Source organism: Diorhabda carinulata, chromosome 7 (genome assembly GCF_026250575.1).
Source record: "Diorhabda carinulata isolate Delta chromosome 7, icDioCari1.1, whole genome shotgun sequence".
In the NCBI taxonomy this organism is placed as follows: domain Eukaryota; kingdom Metazoa; phylum Arthropoda; class Insecta; order Coleoptera; family Chrysomelidae; genus Diorhabda; species Diorhabda carinulata.
In genome coordinates this window covers 7,430,588-7,451,238 of record NC_079466.1, presented here as the reverse complement: position 1 = coordinate 7,451,238, position 20,651 = coordinate 7,430,588, and the positions used below count along the sequence as shown (strand labels likewise).

Sequence of the window (20,651 nt, the reverse complement as noted above, 5' to 3'; positions counted from 1 at the left end):
GTTAAATAAAACAGTAGTTACAGATTATTTTTCAAAATAAAAGATTACTTATTAGATTTTGGATAATTGTCACTTACGATATTTGAACACTTTGCTGCAATTCACACTGTTACATATTTGTAATTTTCTATATGTGATTTAGAACCTTTTTAGAACCAGTGCTGGTATTTTTTTGTATTTGAATTATTCGTACTGTAAAAATGGCCACACATATGGGCATATTTACAGCCCCCGTCTGAAATATGGCCAATTTCTCCCTTTTTTAAAAAAACTTAAAAAATTAAGAGGTATATGCTGAATATTTTAATGTAATATTAAAGTTAGATAAATATATTATAGAATGACATAAATTTGACATGTTTGAATTTTTTAAAAGTTAAAAAAATGAGAGTCAAACCATATTCGACCCAGGTACCTTATACCCTATTCATAAACTTTACGTTGCTGCCGTTAACATAAAAATTTTGTTATTCTTTTTGACGTGTGTACTGCTTTTTATTCTTTTTTGTGTTTTTGTTCGTAATCCTGTATTTATGGAAATAAACGAAGAGTTTTTTTATAGGGACAGTGACAAACGGATGTGAAAGCCACCAACAGCAGACCGATCGACAACCTGCGACGTCAAACGACAACTATGCATTTCAATGTTCTAAATTTTGTAACAGCAAACGTCAACGGCAACGGTAAACGGAAAGTCAAGTTTATGAATTGGCCATTAAATTACGGGTTTGGTTTATGCATTCAAAACTAAATTAAAATTAACATTGAACTAAACTTTCTTAGTGATAATTTTTTGGTTTATGCAGTAAATTTAGGATAATTAGAAATTACTGGCAAACGAATAGAAATTCCATGTATGGGTTCTTTTTGTCATACAAATGTGGAAAGCTCCTGACACTGTCTATCAGTGTCCCATTGCTTTTACCTATTTTTTTTATATCAGTTTTAAAACAAGTAGGTTGTAAAAAAATTCCACCAATACAGACTGACCCTGTGCTCATATTCTCACAAAATTAAGGAATTAAACTAAGAAGTTGAAAGTTGGCGAACGTTTAATTCTAATTTGAATTCATTGTTAATTTTCTGCATGATATACAAGTACCATTTCAAAGTCTCAACTAGTAATTTGATTTTTTAGTTTAATGTTTATTTTTGGCTACATAAACCAAGAAAGAAAAAATGTTTTACCTTTTGTTGAGAACTGGTTTCATTGTTCTGCTTATTTTGTGGATACACCTCGTAATTTTTGAATTAATAATGTACGACGTGAGAATGGGTGAAAATAAATTCCAACTGTTATTTGGTAAAGATTTATAATTTTTCATTTATCTGTACATTATATTATATACTACTTTAACAATAATAACATGGAATGCTATACATATATGTATTTACATTTAATTCTACAAATAAGAGATCTGAGGTATCACAAAGACGGCACAGTGCAAGATCATTGATATAATCTTGTAAAGGGTCGTCATATTTGGGAGACCCCAGTTGCGTACATAAAGTAAATAACGAGAATAGGCCTTAAATTACTTTTGTGAGGTGGAGAGTGTGTGTATAAGATTTGGATAAATTCAAATTGGTATAAAAGCTCTTTTGTTTTAACATGCTAGTTCATATTGTGCAATATTTACATATTAAAGTGCATCTTTAGTCATAACACATAAGCTTACGTTACATGATTTATCACCAAATGATTCTATCATTTGAAAATGGTTTGTGTATGATTTGAATCAAATTGTGATTGTAGTGTGTAACTTGATCTCGTATTATAAATTCATCTAACTGTAACCATAAATTGTCGACATCTGTTCATTTCAAATTATATTATGTATCTATTTCGCAGCTCGCATTAATACCAATGAAAGGGTGTTTCTATGTATCTCCCTTAGAAGTAACTATTGCGCAATCTAACGAATTATCAAAATAAGCTGATGCCAATGCCGCCGCCAAAGTTTTTAAATTTATTTAATCGATTTTAGACCTTACTATTTCCAGTTTTATTACGAAATTGCTTCTCGAAGAGTTACTATGAAAAGTGCGAAATTTCCTCCCTGAAACGTGACTTTGTCGGTTTTTCCATTATGTAATTTTATGCTCGATATAGACAAGCGGTAAATACAATCTGAAACGCAAGTATATTGGAAACTCGTGGAAACTGAGTAGAATTAAGATTAAAGCTCTTTGCATCTAATGAAAAAAGGTTAATTCCACCTAAAGCTTAAGTTTATCCATGTTTGATAAACTTGAGAACGCAACAATGTAAATTTTCTTTAACAAAACTCCCTTGTTTTAAGCACAAGATTAGTATGAGTGGACAAAATTTTGTAAATTGCTTGAAATCTTGCAGACTAATTTAAAAAAAAACTGCCATAATACTCGATTTTAGCAGTATTATTTTCACTGAAATAGATGTAAAATGTATATGTCCTCTTAACATCATGAAACAATAAAACAATACAAAATAACTGTCAATGCAGGAAACACCAAGTTAAACTAACACGGGTAGATTTCGTAGATTGCCTAATTATCTTGAATGGGATCATGACCAAATGCATAGCTTTGATTGAATCGGCTTCACTTATTTCGACGTGATAATTAACCATAAATCTTCAATGACGGTAGGCGTTTACAAATTCAAAGACGGCACTTTAAAAATATGACACTGCCTTTGACGCTGTATTTTAACCGAATCAAGCTAAGATATTTAGTTGGCCATGGTCTTATTCAAAATGGTATTACGCATATTTGAGTAATCTCATGAAAATAGCGTTAATACACTTTTCCAGGACTGATATATTGCAGACGAACATGATCTGAGATGATCAGAAACGTAACATCGTTAAGTTCGGTATGTAACTCAAATTGCATATTGTTTTGTGGTGTATTTCATATTATATATGGTAGGTACTGGCGGCAAAGTGATATTTCTACAGAATTTTATAGACATCGCAGAATCCAATAAAACAATTAAGAGAAAAACGGTAGTAAAGTCGATCACTAAGCAAGAAAAAAATTATACCGCGAGTATTTTGTTGCCTTACATACTCGTAGTTATCCAAAAATGCGCTGTGGTTATACGACTTTATTCGAAACGACTACAAGTAAAAGGCAAGCACAGGTGGAAGGAAAAAAATTATCTTGAAGAAAATACAAATGAACTGAACTATTTTCCAAAAGTTCTTGAATTTATTATCGAACATGAACTCGTGCCATAATGGCATAGAAATAAATTGTAATTATATTAATTCAGCTATTTTGATTCAATATATATTTTATTATACTCGCTCTTTTTAGCTATACTTATGATAATGGCATATTTAATATTTTGAAAAAGTTTTAAACAAAGATGCGACGATTCCTGAGAATTTAAAGATTTGCATGTTCACCGCGAAAATATAATAAGAGTTGTCAAACTGATGAAGCTAAATATATCCAGTATTGTATCAAAGTAGTAGATCATTCTGTAATAATAAACAAAGCAAATGCCAAGTTTAATAAGACTCATGATAATGTCAAATAATTTATTCGCTCATAAATTTATGATTTATATTATTAGAAAAACATTTCGACTCTGTAAATTATTCAGGAAAGATAGAATTCCGTATAATTACGGAATTAATAAGCACTAAACAAAGATTACATGTTAATTAAAGCAAGACGGTACATGTGCCGACATCTAAATATTATTTCTTTAGATTTTCTCCAATCTCATCTGCTTTGTCTATTGTAATGAAGCTACTCACATTCAAGAGTCACACATCCTCTTAACATAATTCTATTAAATAAAAAAAATACATTTCGGAATTAAAATAAAGAGATTACAACTTTCACCAGCCAATAACATAAAACAAAGGATACAAAGAGGCAGACTTGGTAGCTAACGAAGCTACAAATAGTGCGTGTGCGAAGTGCGTGGACGTACTAACGAGTGTTTGTATCACAAGAATAATGGAAAAACAAATTTCTATTTGTTCGCAAAGAAAAAAACGGAAACCGTGGTCAGTGTAAGTCCTTCTAACACGCGAAAATAGAACAATTGAAATGGGGAATTTACAGCATTACCTGCAAAAATCTTTCACTAAAGACTGAACACTCGTGTCGACTGTGTTCTTAAAGAATATGATCTAAGTTGATCATGGAAGTGTTAGAGATAGTGCATCGGACGAATCCTCTCTTCTATTTTTCGGTTTTGCATACCTAATAGTAAGTATATATAAAAAAAAATTTGGAATATTCGAGGATATTAAATTAGAAGAATAATATTCAATGTCCTAAAAAGCTTTGTACAAATGGAAAATAAAACTGAAAATAAAAATTTAAATGATTTGTATATTATTAAAATATGTGTGGGAGAGCAATATTTTTGTTATTTGTTTAAAATTTCAATGACGATTTTAATACGCCTCACTGTTTTCGCATATTTTACTCACCATTCCATTCCAACTTCAGCGCTTTAAAGTTTGTAGCACAATATAAATTTAAATATTTAAACTTTCATTATTAAAAGTTTGCTTGAAATTTTAATAATAGTTTCATGTTTACAAGTATACCTTCTGAAATTTAAAGTACAAGAAAGCTCATAATTCATGCTTCTCTTCCATTAAGCCTGTAAGGTACGTTAGGTTACTCGAAGAATTCAATAAAACCTCAGTGTCATTTCTAAAACACTCTTTATCTATATTATTCAGTTTCAAACCAAAGTAAATGTAGTAAATTCATTTTTTTTTTATTTTTAAAATACTATTCATTATATTCGCTGTTCTACAGGAGTTTGACTACCACAAGGACCCAGCCGATGTACCACCATCAACAAAAACAATTCAATTCCAAAAAATTGGAACTCAGTTGAGGGCTGCAACCATTCCGGCCTCTTATAGATAAGTCCCAGTTTTTAAATACAACCTTTTCTACCTTTTCTCATTCACTTTTAACTTCGTTTGCTTAAAATCTGGAGCAATTTAATTTTGCATTGTTCACCCCATCTAAGTACCAGTTATTTATATACTTTAACTGACGCCGAATACCATTTCCTAAGGAGAGTCTCCAGCCGAGGAAGTAAAAGCTACAAATTAATTTCTTCAAAAACTTGAACGGCAGTTGAATGTTGTCAAATGGTATCGTCGCTGTATAAGCCTTTTCCTTTGATATACCCTTATTATATTATTATTATTATTATTATTATTGCATAATAAACTTGATTCAGAGGAAATTTCACTGATTTTGAAGAAACTGCCAAACAAATCATTCATTTCTTCCTAAAAAGTCCATCACAGGATTTAACGCAGCAAAGGCTAGTATTACAGTGCTGCTATGTTTTAATGCATCTGGAGATTGAGTGGTAATGCAACAAAGCCTCTTTGCTAACTTCAAATTATGCATTCAAATATAAAAGTGATATTTTTAACTACTACCACAACAACCTCAAATCTTTATTACATCAGATGAATTATCCAATTCATACTTGATAATATGGAATGTAATCCTGAAATGGATATAATGCGATGTTGGAAGAAATTTGATATAGCAAAGTACGTCCACAACAAGGAAAACAAGCCGCTATATAGAATTTGGGCGATTCATAAACCTCACGTTTCCTTTGCTGTGAATCATTGAAATGCGGTAAGTTTTTCGAAATACCGTTGCCACAGCGTTTTCCCTCGAGGTTTATGTTCTACATTTCATATTTCGTCGATGTTTGTACAATCTCTGTGGTAAATGGAAACAGTCAATCAAATTTGTTTTCATATGATAATGATAATAAGTTGATTGTTTTTATATCTACGAAATTATATATTTTTTTCTATCCACGATCGGTCCAAGGTGGTGGGCAAGCCCGACTATAGACAGCGATCAGAGCCGCTAGTTTTTGAATCAATCTTTAAGGTTCTAAGCAAAGAATGTGAATATTTATATGTACATGCATGGGTTTCTGATATCTATTGATTGCCCATTTTATATCTTCATTTATTTGTTAATACAGTTCCTATTAAGAAGTTTCTATGTAAACCTAGTATTAAGTTCAGAAATAGTTCTTCGGCACACTAAACAATACCTCCAGATATTGAGTATCAAGCAACAGTTACCATATGAATATAAACTTTGTTTATCGTTCAATGTGAATAATTTTGTTACTCTCTTGAATATGATGGAGATTTCAAGTATCCTATCAACTTCTTCAACTCAGGTTATTTAGAACAACGAGTTGTATATTTCAGGTCTTAGATCAATTTTCTTGATTAATTTATAGAAGAAAGCTCATCTTTGTATTGTTTTTGAACAAAATACAACATACATGCATATTAGAGTGAATTTGTTCAAAAAATACAGATATATACAGCTCGTTAAAAATCGTATAAACAATATCAATGAATCTGGGTCGAAAGTATTGAAATAATTCAAATGTAGTAACTAAGTTAACTATATATAATACCATGCAAATTATATTAATTAACAAGCACTTGAAAGTCTTTACTACTTTACCAACAAGTCACATTAATAGCTACCTTGCTGTATTATTAACTAAAAAGACGACTAAAATCTAGTTGAAAGCAACTGTTAACCCATTAAGGTCCAAATGATCATTTCGGTATTTTATTGCTCGTAATATTAGTGAAAAACACTATTATAAGCACAAGCAACTTCATGGCAAAAAAAATTGCCTTTGCCTGATAACAGTCAACTGAATGGAAAGGATGAATTTGCAAAGTTAAGGCGTATTTTCGACAACAAGAATATTCAGTTTAAATTTTTTTTCTCAACTTCTCAGAGGATGAGGGAATAGTTATATATTGGAATATATTTATGCAAAAATTTTATAGTGTTTGTGCAGTGCAAATCAGTACTTGTACATGGTATTGTGTACTAAAAGTAGCCTTGATAAAAAGCTAAAAATTATTTTAGTTGTAATTGTATAAAAAGAAATGAAAAACAAAGTTTTACATCAACAATCCGATTGAGGGGCATTGCAAAGAAAATAATTTGTTTCGTTGTTGTGAAGTTCTGGAAAATACATAGAATAGCCAGTGAAAACAAGAGTGAGTGAGGAAGAAAAAAAATCAGATTCTGTATAAGTGATCCTGAAAAAACCAAAACCTAGTGAAAAGTAAAATGTTGAAAATTCAATTATGGACTTATAAAAATGTTTTTCCCTAGAAATCCGGTATAATGGTGATGGTGGAAGGGCAAAAGTCAAAGTTATGAATTATTTATTTATAAATGTCCATAATTTACGTGCAAAGTATTAATAATCATCAAAATAAATAGGATACTCTAGTCCAAGTTGTGTAAACGTAATATTTCGTTATGGACAGACTAAATGTCACTATGATTTTGTTCAAAAATTTAGTTTTTTAACTCATTTTTAAGGCACATTATTTAATATTTATATATCCACTTAATATCAATGCTTGTTGCTTAATAGATTTATAACGCCAAATTTTTGAGAATGTTCCAATTCTGAGGTGATATTTAGTTATATTGAGATTCCTAAATTTTGTGCCAGTATACAGATTACACAGTATAACTAAGTTGTTAACATAACTGTTTAATTTAATTAATTTTGAATAAATATCGATCCAATATTAGATTATAAATTTAGCTCATTTGCTTAATCCCAATAAGTTGAGTGGGTTATCAATTTACTGATTTTTTTGTGTGAATTAATTAAGTAGATCCTAAATGTATATGTAAGAGCTTCAATTCCGATGGAAAAATAAAGGAGTACCTATGCATTATGTGGCCAATTATGGCCAAAATGGAAAGTGTACTTGTTGAAAACTCAAAATTATTAGAAATGTCAGGATTTCTGCTTCAACCGCTAAAATGAGCCGAATCTCGTAGAAGTACGCATATTAAGATTTGCCAAATATTAGTACATTAGATGTGAAATAGTACACGAGAATGTTGTGCACATATGAAAATCGGGCGACTCAAATCTCCCTATGGTTGTGATAAAGTATTGCACAGATCTGGAGCAAAATTTAATCATTGTACTATCTCTCATGAGGAGCCATTTGGGGTTAGTTCAAAAGTATATAAGTGCAATATTTAAGCTAGTAAACATTTTTCAAATAATCTAATACTAATCTAATGACTTATATTGCAATAACTGTACTTGAATCGAATCAAAATTCTACCCCGTATCCTTAATTTGAATCCAACAGAGCCCCTTTAAGATGTTCTAGAAAGAGTGTTCTTTTGTAATCAAAAGTCACGTAAATTCAAAATTCCAAAATCTATAAAAAGTTTTGTAAATTGATATAAAAAAATCTAACTGGTTTTTGAAGAGTACTCGAACTTTCATTTAAAATAAATGTTTTTAGTGCAATATTGTTTAATAATCGTTATATTATACTAATTCTAATCTAAATAAAGAGTTCAAGTACAAATCTTAAGACGATGCTAAAATTTTAAATAGAATTTCACTTTCTGCTGTGAAATTAGAATGAAACACTAACATCAATATTTTATCATTTTTGGAGTTAGATTGTAAATGTGTTCAAATGTTAAATCTGGTCAGTAATATTAATCTTTATGTTAACAAATTACTAGTTCATTTGTATTCTCACACTTTCCTTGGATCCTCTATAAACAAATTATTTCAAATAAAATTTATCATAATATACCAAATTCTTTCTGTATAAGCTTTTGAAGGGTATTGATAGTTTTGATTTGTCGTATCTTACAGTATAATTTTTCTGCATGATTCTATTTCAGATTTATGTTGCCCTATCATAGGAGTTGATTTTTTTCTTCTATAGAATAAAGATAGAAATTTACTTAGATGACTTGCTTAAAGTTAGGGTTCCCATTTTAACATTACATGAGAAATTAAAAGTATGTGTACAGAAGGTGAGACACTAGGAATTTCAAAACTAATCCCATTTTCCCGATTCTAATCTGGCAATGAAAAACAAACAAAATTTGTAGCCTGCGTTATACTTTTTGTTAACAGGTTATTTGAAAATGGATGGTGGCACAGTTTTTATGAGCAGGTGGAAAATATACTGGTAATATCAGTGATGGACAAAATTTATGAAAATTCTTGTTTTGAATTTTCTGGCTATTCTATGCAAATTTATCAAGCATCCAAAGGCGGAAAATATTCTAGTCGAATAAAATATTTATTACCGACCAGCAACCGTTACGCTGAATGGAAAAAGCCAAAACTTTTCGATTAGCTACTAACCAAAAATATAGTGACAGGAGAGGGATTACTCAAAAATGAGTCATGTAAACAGCATGTGCTAAAATGTAAGAAGTATTGTGAATGATAAATGTTTTTAAGGAAATGTCTTAGCTTATACTAATTTTATAAAAATAAGTTTGGGTACTTAATATTTGTAGTATCACTCTTTTTTATATTAAAGTAATTTCGTTTTTTCGTTATTGAGGTATAGTATTAGTTAATAATCGTTAGTATTTGCTAATTTACATTTTATGAGATATTTGAGATACTAAAACCTATTTAAAATTTAAATTATAAGAGTTATCAATATTTACTTACTGGATTCACAATTTTATAGAGACTGTGTTATCACGTAAATTATAATTAGTAAAAGACTGCTGAGGGTATATTGGGATTTACTCAGGCGTCATGGGAACCTTTTGGACTTTGAACTTTAGATGAATAAAGGTTCTATAACGTTTCTCTTTCAGTGGTGGAGAAAAGTTCGCAAATTCTCAAAAATGTAAAAAAAATAATCACTTTAAAATATTAGAGCGTGTTAGATATTTAAAGTTCAAATGGAAGATTATTAAAAACATTAGGGCTCATCGATGTTCAGATAGCCTTGCTTTTAGTAAATGATACATTACTTCACAACATAAGTTAAGTTAATTAGTAAAATCTACACAATGGAGTCAAATAAAAACGATACACGGTCATGAAGGATCAATAAACTATTTCCCTTGAAACTCTACACATCCAAAATTGTATTCTATTAGATGGATATGTGCAGAAATTACATTGTTTTTCAATCATTATTTTCTGTAAATTCGATCCAGATGTTGTTTCAGGGATCACAACTACGAAGTACAAGTATATTTCATAGAAATTTTTAATTAAATCAGACAATTTGTCCAAGAAAGAAAAATTTCGAGAAGTAGGCAAGGATGTAAATTTTCAATCTATATGAATTTCTAATGATGAACAATTTAATAGCATAATGTATGCGGGTGACCATTATTTTTGCTTCGTTACGTCCCATGGCCAGGATACATCACACAGTCGACAATATGGTTTAGAAATAGAAATTTTTATGATTGAAATTCTTAGTATTGGTATTAAATTACAGTATTAATTAAGATATACTCCTTTTTTTTAATGTCATTCTGGTTTAAATGAATTCTAATAATTTGAAAGCTATTTAACTTCTTCCGCATAATTGGATAAACATCAATGTATTTGCTAGAAATAAATGCTCAAATTGATGTATGATGACTCATCTAGAAACAATACATTTATATTATTTCACATAAAAATGAGTGAACATTAGCTTTTGAGTGATAAGGTACACTACAAATTCATTTTAAAATGCATCAATCAATTCTACATGAGTGATTAAAGACTTTCCAAATGATGAACACTACAATGATATGAAAAATTTTTGAGTAGGTATGACAGTTTTTTGATATGCTACATAGTTAAAGTGTTGGAGGAATGGACAATGCTTATTTTATCCTATAACTGTCAAGAATACTAGACGATCCAGCTGGTGATTACATTGTACAGTAGACATGAATCAATATTTTTCTCGTTGTAAAAATACGTAAAAAATATTGAATGTGATGAAATACAGTTGGAAAATTGTCTAGTCTTAATTTTTTCTACTTTAAATTCAATAAAAAATTAACGTAGAATTGCAAACGTGTAACTGTTTGTATAGTTTACTTGGAAATGCAGCAATATTTGTTCCGACATAAAATCTTTTGTTCTTTCCACAAAATTAATAAAAACACCAATTTTTGTCTTGAACTTTCTAGACATATGAGTTAACAAATGTAAGGTAATAGTTACAAGTAGAATTGTAGCTGTTTAACTTTCTGTATGTATATTCTTGTAATTGCAACACGTAGAATTGTTAGATCTGTAAAATCAAGCCACAGTGATTGCTGATCTAATTATAATCCTGTGAATAAGTGCTTATTGCACTTATCTGTCATTAAAGCACAGAGGTTTGTTATTAAGACAAACATGAACATTCAAACATTCAAATGAGTCCTTTTTTGTGAGATGGTAATATGTTTCAAAGAATTGCGGATTTTATTTTATTACCAATCATATTTTATTATATACTGGATTACGAAATTACTGGAAAATGCATTTTTTTCTAAAATGCCATATGATTCCAATTTATAAACACAAACGTAAAAGCCTCAAACATAGGCGATCACGACTAGTATGATTTGGATTATGCAACTCTGCAGTTCTAGAAATGTCAGACAAAAATGAATTTTTTTTTCATGGACGTAGGAAAAATATTGTGTGCAACTTGTGTAAAAAGTGTTTATTGTACTCGGTGTTGCATATACTATAAAAATGAATTCATTGTATTTGATTCAGGGGAACGCGGTGGCCATGCAAATGTCGAGGCCTTTTTAAAATAATTGAATCGCACAAAATTTTTCTTAGTTTTTAATGTTTGTATTAACTCAATATAACTATGTCTAATAAACAAATATACTGTGAATCAGAACTATCACAAAGAACGAAAAGTTGTTTCTCCAGATAATTTTTTGTAACATATACTAGAATCTAAAAAATTTACTCTAAGAATTTACTTTACTGAATTATTATTGTATTTTTACAATTGTAACCGCGATATGTAGGTAATGAATGTATCTTTGAAAAATCATCGATTCTCTCATTTGATAATCGTCTAATATTTTGACAGGAGATAACAACTATACGACATCGGGAAAGCAGTTTAAGGAAATCTACTGTTCTAGTTCAACTATTAGTTTATTGTCTAAAGGTCAGAAGGGTTCAATCCATAAAGTTAAAATATTTTCATATAATTCAACATTGATTATAATTTGTTTTTTTTAACATATAAACCTTTGACATTTGACGATGAACAATGGATGTGAGGATGTATGTTCTATTAGATACCGATTACATTCTTGATTTGTTCTCTCATTAAATAAAGTTAATCTGGTACTCACTTTTTTTTCTATCGACTGTGATGGGATTCACTTTTGAGTTTCATATAAATTAAAATCTTGAAAGTGAAAGTATCTTATTAAATTATGATTTCATTCAGTAGTCTAAGATCATAAATTCGTAATTTGAACATAAGATTTCTTCGTGATTATCTTTTATTTCTGCTATAACGTTATAATAATACTAACACGAATTCTCATTTGTCAGTTTTATTGATGAATTTATGCAATTGAAATAAAATATCACATTTATATTAATTCGGATCTATCTCAACTTTTGGTTGATAATTGGAATCGTGTCATAACAAATTTTTGATCGTGAGAAAACGCTACAACAAGCGTACAGTCGAGTCGCATCGAAACACTTTCATTATATATAAAGATCGTTTCAGAATAATTATCAAAATATTTATAGTCCATTGAAATGTTACAATAGACCTTAGTCTACCCAAATGTCCACTTTTACTGGACAGACAACGGAAACAGCTGTTTGCAGAGAAAACAAAGATTATAATCTCCAACAAACCTATGGGTGGTGCAGATTCATCTAACAGTCACATTGGACGCAAACAAATCAAAACCAGGTACTCCTCACTTTCCTATCATATTAGATAAGGGCAAAGTAAATGGGTAAATGAAAAAAAAATGTTAAAAAAGAAAACATTGTTCCAATCGACACAAAAGAGTTTCAGAATTGAGGTCGTACAGTTTTATCGAGGAAGCTTTTTATAAAGGCAATGCATAACGTGTGTGTGTTTGTATGATCTTGGAAAAAATGATTACGGATTTTCGTTTTTCATCTGTCCATTTTTTTTTACTGCGATAAAACCGAAAAAATTTTCTTGTTAGCAAAAAAAATCATGCATGCATTTAAATTATATTTAAGAGTCGTGACAGTTAGGGTCTAGAAAGTAATTTTCAGTAGATGTTGTCGTGGATTTGAAACAAGCTCCAGACAAAAACTGTTCTAAGTCCCAACGTTTCATCAAGAGTGAAATTTTTTTTTCGATTGCACTTTGTTCAATCGCATAGATTCAAAAGTATTGATTTATAAAATTGGCCAATGAGAACTCGCCTTTAATAATCAGCTTCATTCTGAAGGTTTTAATTTATACAATATCTTATTTTTAGTCGACATACATTGCTTCAAAAAGTATATACCGAAATAATTGTTTTGAAATTTTATTTATGTTTGCAGCATCCTGTCTCGGTATGGGGCGATCTGATTGAATTATGTTATTATGAAATGTCTAAGTAGGTATTTCCATAATTTGTAGAATAATTTTCAAATACCTAAGAATTGTTTGGAATAATTGCTTTTTTGAATAATCAACACAGCCTAATTGGATTATTATTAGATTTAGGTCTGAAAATCGAAATATTTTTATATTTGATTTCTTTCACTTATCGCTCTTCCAAAAACTCAACAAGTTTATTATTATTGCATTAAGACATTGAGCTTCAGCGGACTGAAACATTGATATGTATTTAAATATGCCTGATATGTAACTGCTACAAAAAAAGATGAAAATAATAATCGAATAGTAAGTGTACTCTGTAACTTTGATTTAAATAAAAAAATATTTTATGAAAACGTCCAGAATCCTGATTAAGTCAAAGAATATTCGCTGAGAATATTTGCTTTAAATCAGTAGACTTGAAATGTATTATTTCAAGAACTTTTGATTTCTTTCACCCTTAATCACGATCACTGGCGATGTTAGAAAAATTCTCAGCTTTTCGGATTCTTTGATTCGCCAGTAAATAAAACTTCGGCGTCTAAATATGCATAATAACAGTTCAAAACACCTAAATTAAACCATTCACGCTACGGTTCACAGCAGAGGTTACCTGTACTTTACAGGTATGCTTTAGTTGGTCAACCGAACGTCTATATCGTATATGGGGATGTTCCGGTGTACAGGTTCTTTGTGTAATGGCAATGATAGACGATGAAGGCATGATGGCATTATTAGACCTTGCTTCAATATTGAAGATGAATAATACAATAGCAATGAAAAGGAAGGGAAGAAAGTGGTGTTAAGTTTGTTTCAATTTATTTCAATTTTGTTATGAGCAAGTTATTTGCAGCTTCATTTTGTCTCAATCATTTCATGTTAATAATTTGCCAAGAACATTCCGTAAATTCCGATAGAATTCTCGAGTAATTTTCTTGTTGAATGTCATTGTGCCATTTTCAAAAATTGAATTGGTATTCCTGATAATACAATGCGATCAACGAGACAAACAACGAAGCAATCTACGAGGCCACCGGAGTACACGCACATCTGCACAGGTACACCGTACGGTGTCACTCGAAATAAATGATATTCGATCTTGCTGTCCAGGTACAAAAGACTCTAGGCTTATTCCCATAGATGTTTCGGTGAACTTTAACGTGTATGGCTACCATAACTGGGCTGTAGTGAGAATGAAGGCGAACCAGTATGGGAGGCGCATGTTAGGTTTAAAGTTAGGTTAAAGTTAAAAGATAATTTGAGTATCTTAGCTTTTTTACCAATATTGTGGAAAATGGTATGGCTTTAACATCCATAAGAATGCCAAAACCCGAAAAAAATATAACAAAACAATACAAAACATCTTAAGACTACTAGAAACTGCTTATCAGAAATGAGGTGGATTATCATATTGTTGATTGTACTAATAAAAAATGGGATAAAATGGAACCTTTATACAAAAGTGCAAGGAGTTGTGCATCATATGATTCTTTTCAAATGTACCTATAGAAGGTAACACTTATTTTTGTTATAATTACGGCATAGCAGATTGTTTTGGACAAGATTTGACGATTACAATACTAGAATGGAGAGAGCAATCTAGATAATCGGCTTCTATTCGACCAATATTCGCTTAGTTTCTCCAACGATGCGAGGATAATTATATAAATAATGAGTGTGTGAAAATCGATAAAATATTAGAGGTCTGTTATGGTATAAGTGAAATGTGAATTGTCTACGTCAACTATGATAATAAATTCGAAGAAATCCCCATTAAGATGGATTTTAAAAATTGACAGATAAAAAGTTGCATATTTTCATGTGAGAAAGAATAAAATAATGGAAACCAGTGTATTGTCACGAATTCGTTCAGGACATGGGCTGTGAAGCGGGTCCTGTCCAGTTATAATAAAATTCTAAAATTTGGTGAATTCGCGGCGCCTTTGATATGCCTTTTTTATAAGCAGCGGCAATTTGTTTATGTTATGTTGGAAACTAATTTCTAGGAAGGTCTTCTTATTTATTTATTTGTTTGTTTATTTTTTAGAAATTCGTTTTTGGCATATAAATGAGGTCGTTTAACGGAGTTAGCTAGTTAGTTTATATTAAAAGGTAATACAGAACGAAATAGAAAACTAACCGGTGGATTTGAATAAATCATATAAATTAGTCCTGATGTTATTAACGTTACACGACGATGACAATATAGAGCCTTTATTGAAAGACGATCTAAAACGCAAAACTTTTTATAATAGTTTTGGTGTTGATGTGGATTATAGATTGAAATTCGACTATTCAGTAATTAGTAGATAATATATAGCCAATTACAGTTTTCTGTATACTGCTCATCTCACACAAATAAATAGCCACCCACATAATGTTTATTGCATGGACAACAATAAATGAAATGAAACAAAGATGTTTTTACTGACCAAAATCGCTGAAATACTTGCATAATTCCAGTTTGCAAGAAACAGACCGTTTTCATTTGCACAGAATGTAGTCAAGAAGATGAATGATGAATTATTGTGTTCTCTTGTTTTGCTTACTTACTTGTGATATGAATGAACGAAAAATATTGTTAACCAAAACCAAGAAGATTTCTTCACCTACCAAACTTACCTGTTCAATCAGAAAATTGTGTTCTTCTACTTATTAAACTGATTGGACCAGCGCCAACTCGTAATTTTAATACCCGCGATAAAACTTCATATCCTGTTACAATGTGCCAATTTGTGATAGTGGTTGTCATGAAGATTAGACAACTCGTGAGGAAAGATTAAGTTTGGGATTTTAATTATGAAATGAAGAACAAAAATAGAATTTAGAAATTCAAGGTTTTAATTTTTGAATTTACAAAGTGGATTATATACTAAATTCCAGGTAATACTCTCAATAAATCCGTTATATTATGTATATGGACTACCATGCGTTTACCTGAAATATCCCCGTCCCGTTTTGTCTCGTCTCTATCTCAGGGGATTGAAAATAGTCACGAGTTGTAGCGCACCCAACTGATTTATACGAAGGCTTCCAAATGTTTCATAAAATATAATAGGACTGTGATCGCGTGATAAAACGGGGTTAACATTGATTTAGATATGCACCCTTACCAAAAAAAAATCGTTAACGTCGTGGTACGCTAACTACTATCCTTGGGAATTACAAACTCTGTAGATAATTTATTTTAATAACTAATAAAGCTCCATATTTATATTGTTAACTCGATTTGCCACATTTTTAGTGACAAACAAGTAATAATCCCCGATGGCCCCGATTAAAACTAAAATATCGTCATAGTTTTAGATAATTCGTATGATACTTTCCAACTTGATGAGTAGTTATATCTTTTTGCTAAGGCTGCTCATGGGCGTAAATTCAGCATTTTGATTGGGGAGGGGGAAAGATTTGAAATAGGACAATAATATGTTATAATAAAATAAAACATATAAATATCATACTTTCAAATCAATAAGCAGCATCGGAAAATATTGTAGCATAAAAGAAGCAAAAATAAAAGATGAACACTAACTTGTGAAGAGATGACGTGATTGTGACAATATAACTTACAAATAGAAATATTCTTGACTAAGCAGATAAAGTAATGTTGAAGAAGTTAGAACGATACTACTTAAACAAAATGGAGTCGTCTCTCTCGGCGTGAACTAAACTCATTAATAACCTTTGGAATGTCAATATCATTCTTTCTTTCTATGACTAAAAGAGCAAGAGAGGACAATTTTTCTTACCCTATGGTGTTTCAGCAATATGCTTTTAAACGCCGTAAACAAGAGAAAGATCTCTCACAAGAAACTGATATATCAATGACTGGGAATGAGATTGGACATTTATGATAATCTCGAACCGTCTCAAAGGGAACTATACTTCTACCTAATTTTACTGGAAGTTTTCGTCTTCTCGGCAGTTTAGCTTCTTTAAAACCACATTTCTCAGCTACCTCCTTGCAGTGATTGTAGAGTTTAGAAAAAAACTCTTCTGATCTGAATGACTGCAAAACTTCAAGCGTGCTTTTTTTACTGACATAACTACTTCATAAGTCACACTGCTGCACTGTAGTGTCTTTGATAAAATGTCGCATTGCATAAGAGCTCTTCTCAGTAGAAGTAAATCAAAAACAAAGTGAAATCCTCTATGCTTTTCAATAAAGCATTCGCTTGAGCTCCAACATCATGGCCGGTTGATGAAATCTTCTCTAAAGCTACTTCAAAATTATCTAGAAAACCATGTACAGCTTCTATGCAATAAGCCCATCTTGTGTCGCTCAATGACTTCAAAGTTACCGCTCTACCATGAAAGATTTTTCACTTTTTTTAATAACTTCAAAAACTGCGTGACGCTTGGTTAACTTCTCAATAAAGTTGTATATACTTTGCAAAACAAAAAAAGTGTACCTTATTGAAACCACACTTGTGAAACAGCTAACAATGCATAAATTTAACACATGGGCGCTGCAATGAATGTACATTGCTGTTGAACTTTCTTGCAAAATCCTCGCAGCAACTCTTTTGAATGGTCCTCGCATATTTGAGGCACCATCATAATATTGGCCTCGTAAATGTTTTATGTTAAGATCAAGTGAAAACAACACATCCTTAAACAGAGCAGCCAAAGTTTCGCCATCAGCCAAAAATAGGTCATAATTATTGTTTGCTGACTTCCAAAAACAAATTGTGTTTGAAATTAGCTTGTGGTTTCAAAAGCAAAAGAGAATTGACATTTCCGTTCACAGGCAAGAGTGCTGCGACTCCTCCCCACAGAAAATTGTAACTGTAAGAAACTTTCTACTAAAGTGAAAACAGCAACGTTTGAATTTATGTATCAGCACAAGGTCATTTTCTACACTATTCCTTGGTTAACCATTTAAGATAAAAATGCTCAAAAGGTAACATAAGACAAAAGGTATAATAAATTAAAAAATTTGTATCTTACCATCACGTTATTACATTGCTACGTGCCACCTACTTCGCTCACTTGACGTGGATTTGTCTGCGACAGGCTGCTACCTACAATCCAAAGAAATGGTGCACTAGCGAGGCGAATGAAGGAATGATGCGTGCACAATGCTGTAATATGTATCTTGGAACCTTTGCATTTATCAGCTGCTTTCTCAAACCGCGTGTGGCAGTTCGTTCCATAATTACTTTAGTTTTGTGTTTACTTCGTTGTATTGGTGTATTGGAGATTTCAATATTTGACATTATCAGAATTGATTGCAAACTTATTGGAGGAGGGCAACTGGCCCATTGCCCCTTCCAGAAATTACGCTAATGAGGCTGGTGTACATTCAACCACACTTTCAGTGTCAAGGGAGTTGAGCAAGTTAAACCATTCTTATAAATTTGAGCTAATGAGAATACTTCTAGAGTTTTTGTATAAGCTGTTAAAAAATACGTTTTTGATTTTCAATACCTCTTTAAAAATTATTGTGTCTAGTTTTTTATATACATGTTTCCGTACAATTCTAGTAGACCAGGGTCCATGATTTTTAAAAGAAAAAAATGTGATAATGGGATGAAACTCATTGCAAGAGGAGAAGACTACTATAATAAAAATGAAAGGAAAAATAATTTATGGGCGATCTGAAATCAACAAGAGAAAGGGGGCGACTTTTTAAGGAAAAAAGCGTTTATCTACATTTCTGACAAAACTACTACTACAAAAGTCCTATGGAAAAAAGTCAAATATAGCAGAGTTGTGGTAAAAAAAATCTTCAATTTTTTATCCACTTTTCTTTCAAAAAATCTCAAAATTATGTGAAAAATTGAAATAGCGCAGATTTTGATTTTTAATTTTGATTTTTTATTTTTTATCTCTTTATTTAACATTGTTTTTCACTAATTTTTGTAAGAACTTACATTTTTATGTCCCAAATGTAATGTAATTTTTTTTATTTGAAATATTAATTTTTTTAACCTTATTTTTACTTAATATCTAAAGAGTACCTTAATTTGCAATCGAAAATTCTCCCGTCAAAATATCAGCTTTTTTTTAAAAAGTCGGTGAGATATTTGATCGTTGCAAAAAATACTAACAAATATTACCGTTATCGTGGTAAATTTTTTTTAAGCATTTGTACAATTTTCAGTTATTTATTAAAATTTTATAATATAATTACACGAAAAACGTGAGATTTATTGTTACATTGATAAACGTAAGTAATTATGCGTAAAATTTTAACAAATATCTGGAAATTGTACATGATGATAAAAAAGTTTGTGGTGAGTTTTTTCTTTTATTGCTTTTTCTGAGAAAATTTATGGTGGTGATGGTAATATTTTTTACACTATCAGCTAGTGGTAATTTCCACGAACAAAAATCTTACTGACTTTTTTAAAAAATCTGATATTTTGAGGAGAGAATTTTCCATTTAAAATTAGGTTGATTTTCCAATATTAGGTCAAAATAGGGTGAAAAAATGAATACCTGTAAGGGACATTAAAAAGTGAGTTTCCACCAAATTTCGTGCCAAAAAAATGTTTTTGTAAAAGATAAAATCAAAAAAACCAAAAACATTGTTGTTTCAATTTTTAACATAAATTTTGAGGTTATGAGAAAAAAATGTGAATACAAAAGTTGTATATCTTGCTATTACCTACAACCTTTTCTATTCAACTTTTTCCATAGAACTTGTAGTTTTGCAGGAAAAGTGGATAAACAATCTTTTACCTTAAAAAGCTCACCCCTCTCCCTTTCCCGACCTCAAATCGTCCGTAAATATTTTTTCTTCCATTTTCATCATATTCTCCTCCTTCTCCAATGGGTTTCATGCTCCTATTTTTTTTTTCACCCTTCATCACTTTTAAAGGCTTCTGCCCTGGTCTTTTGAGATATAAATCGCCCTTTACAGAGAAGTTATTCATAACTTTTGAAGCAATGTATTCTTAAACCGTGAAATTCATATGAAATACATTCTGGCATTCTATGCATCGATCAAAGGAGTCATTATCAGCCTAGTGAATCTAAGAAAAGTCTCTACCTCATGCACAGGCGTGAAAATAACAATACTAAGGGGACTAGCAGCAGCGAAACAACTGTATCTGACTTAAGATGATTAGTTTTTAATGCTGAATTACACATGTCCTCCTCACAAAAGCACATGTGACCTGTTCCGCTACTTTCCATCATGCACACATGGTCCACCATGAAGAGGTTGATCTGAAGCTGGGAGGTACACGTACGACGCACCACTTCGTAAGCTATACTCAGAAAAGAAATAATACA

General features: G+C 30.9%; 1 protein-coding gene across 3 annotated transcripts in view; it reads right to left on the bottom strand.

The window, feature by feature from the left end:
* Positions 1-1,296: 1,296 nt before the first annotated feature.
* The window catches only part of LOC130896686 (protein quiver), a 68,614-nt gene continuing 49,259 nt past the window's right edge, over positions 1,297-20,651 (bottom strand). For 2 of the 3 annotated variants that reach the window (XM_057804946.1, XM_057804945.1), the window contains exon 4: positions 1,297-20,626. In XM_057804946.1, coding sequence (XP_057660929.1) covers positions 20,403-20,626 — 224 coding nt within the window. In that variant the 3' untranslated portion in view covers positions 1,297-20,402. Of the gene's footprint in view, positions 20,632-20,651 lie in introns of all 3 variants that reach the window. The other variant, XM_057804947.1, reaches the window with a different exon arrangement.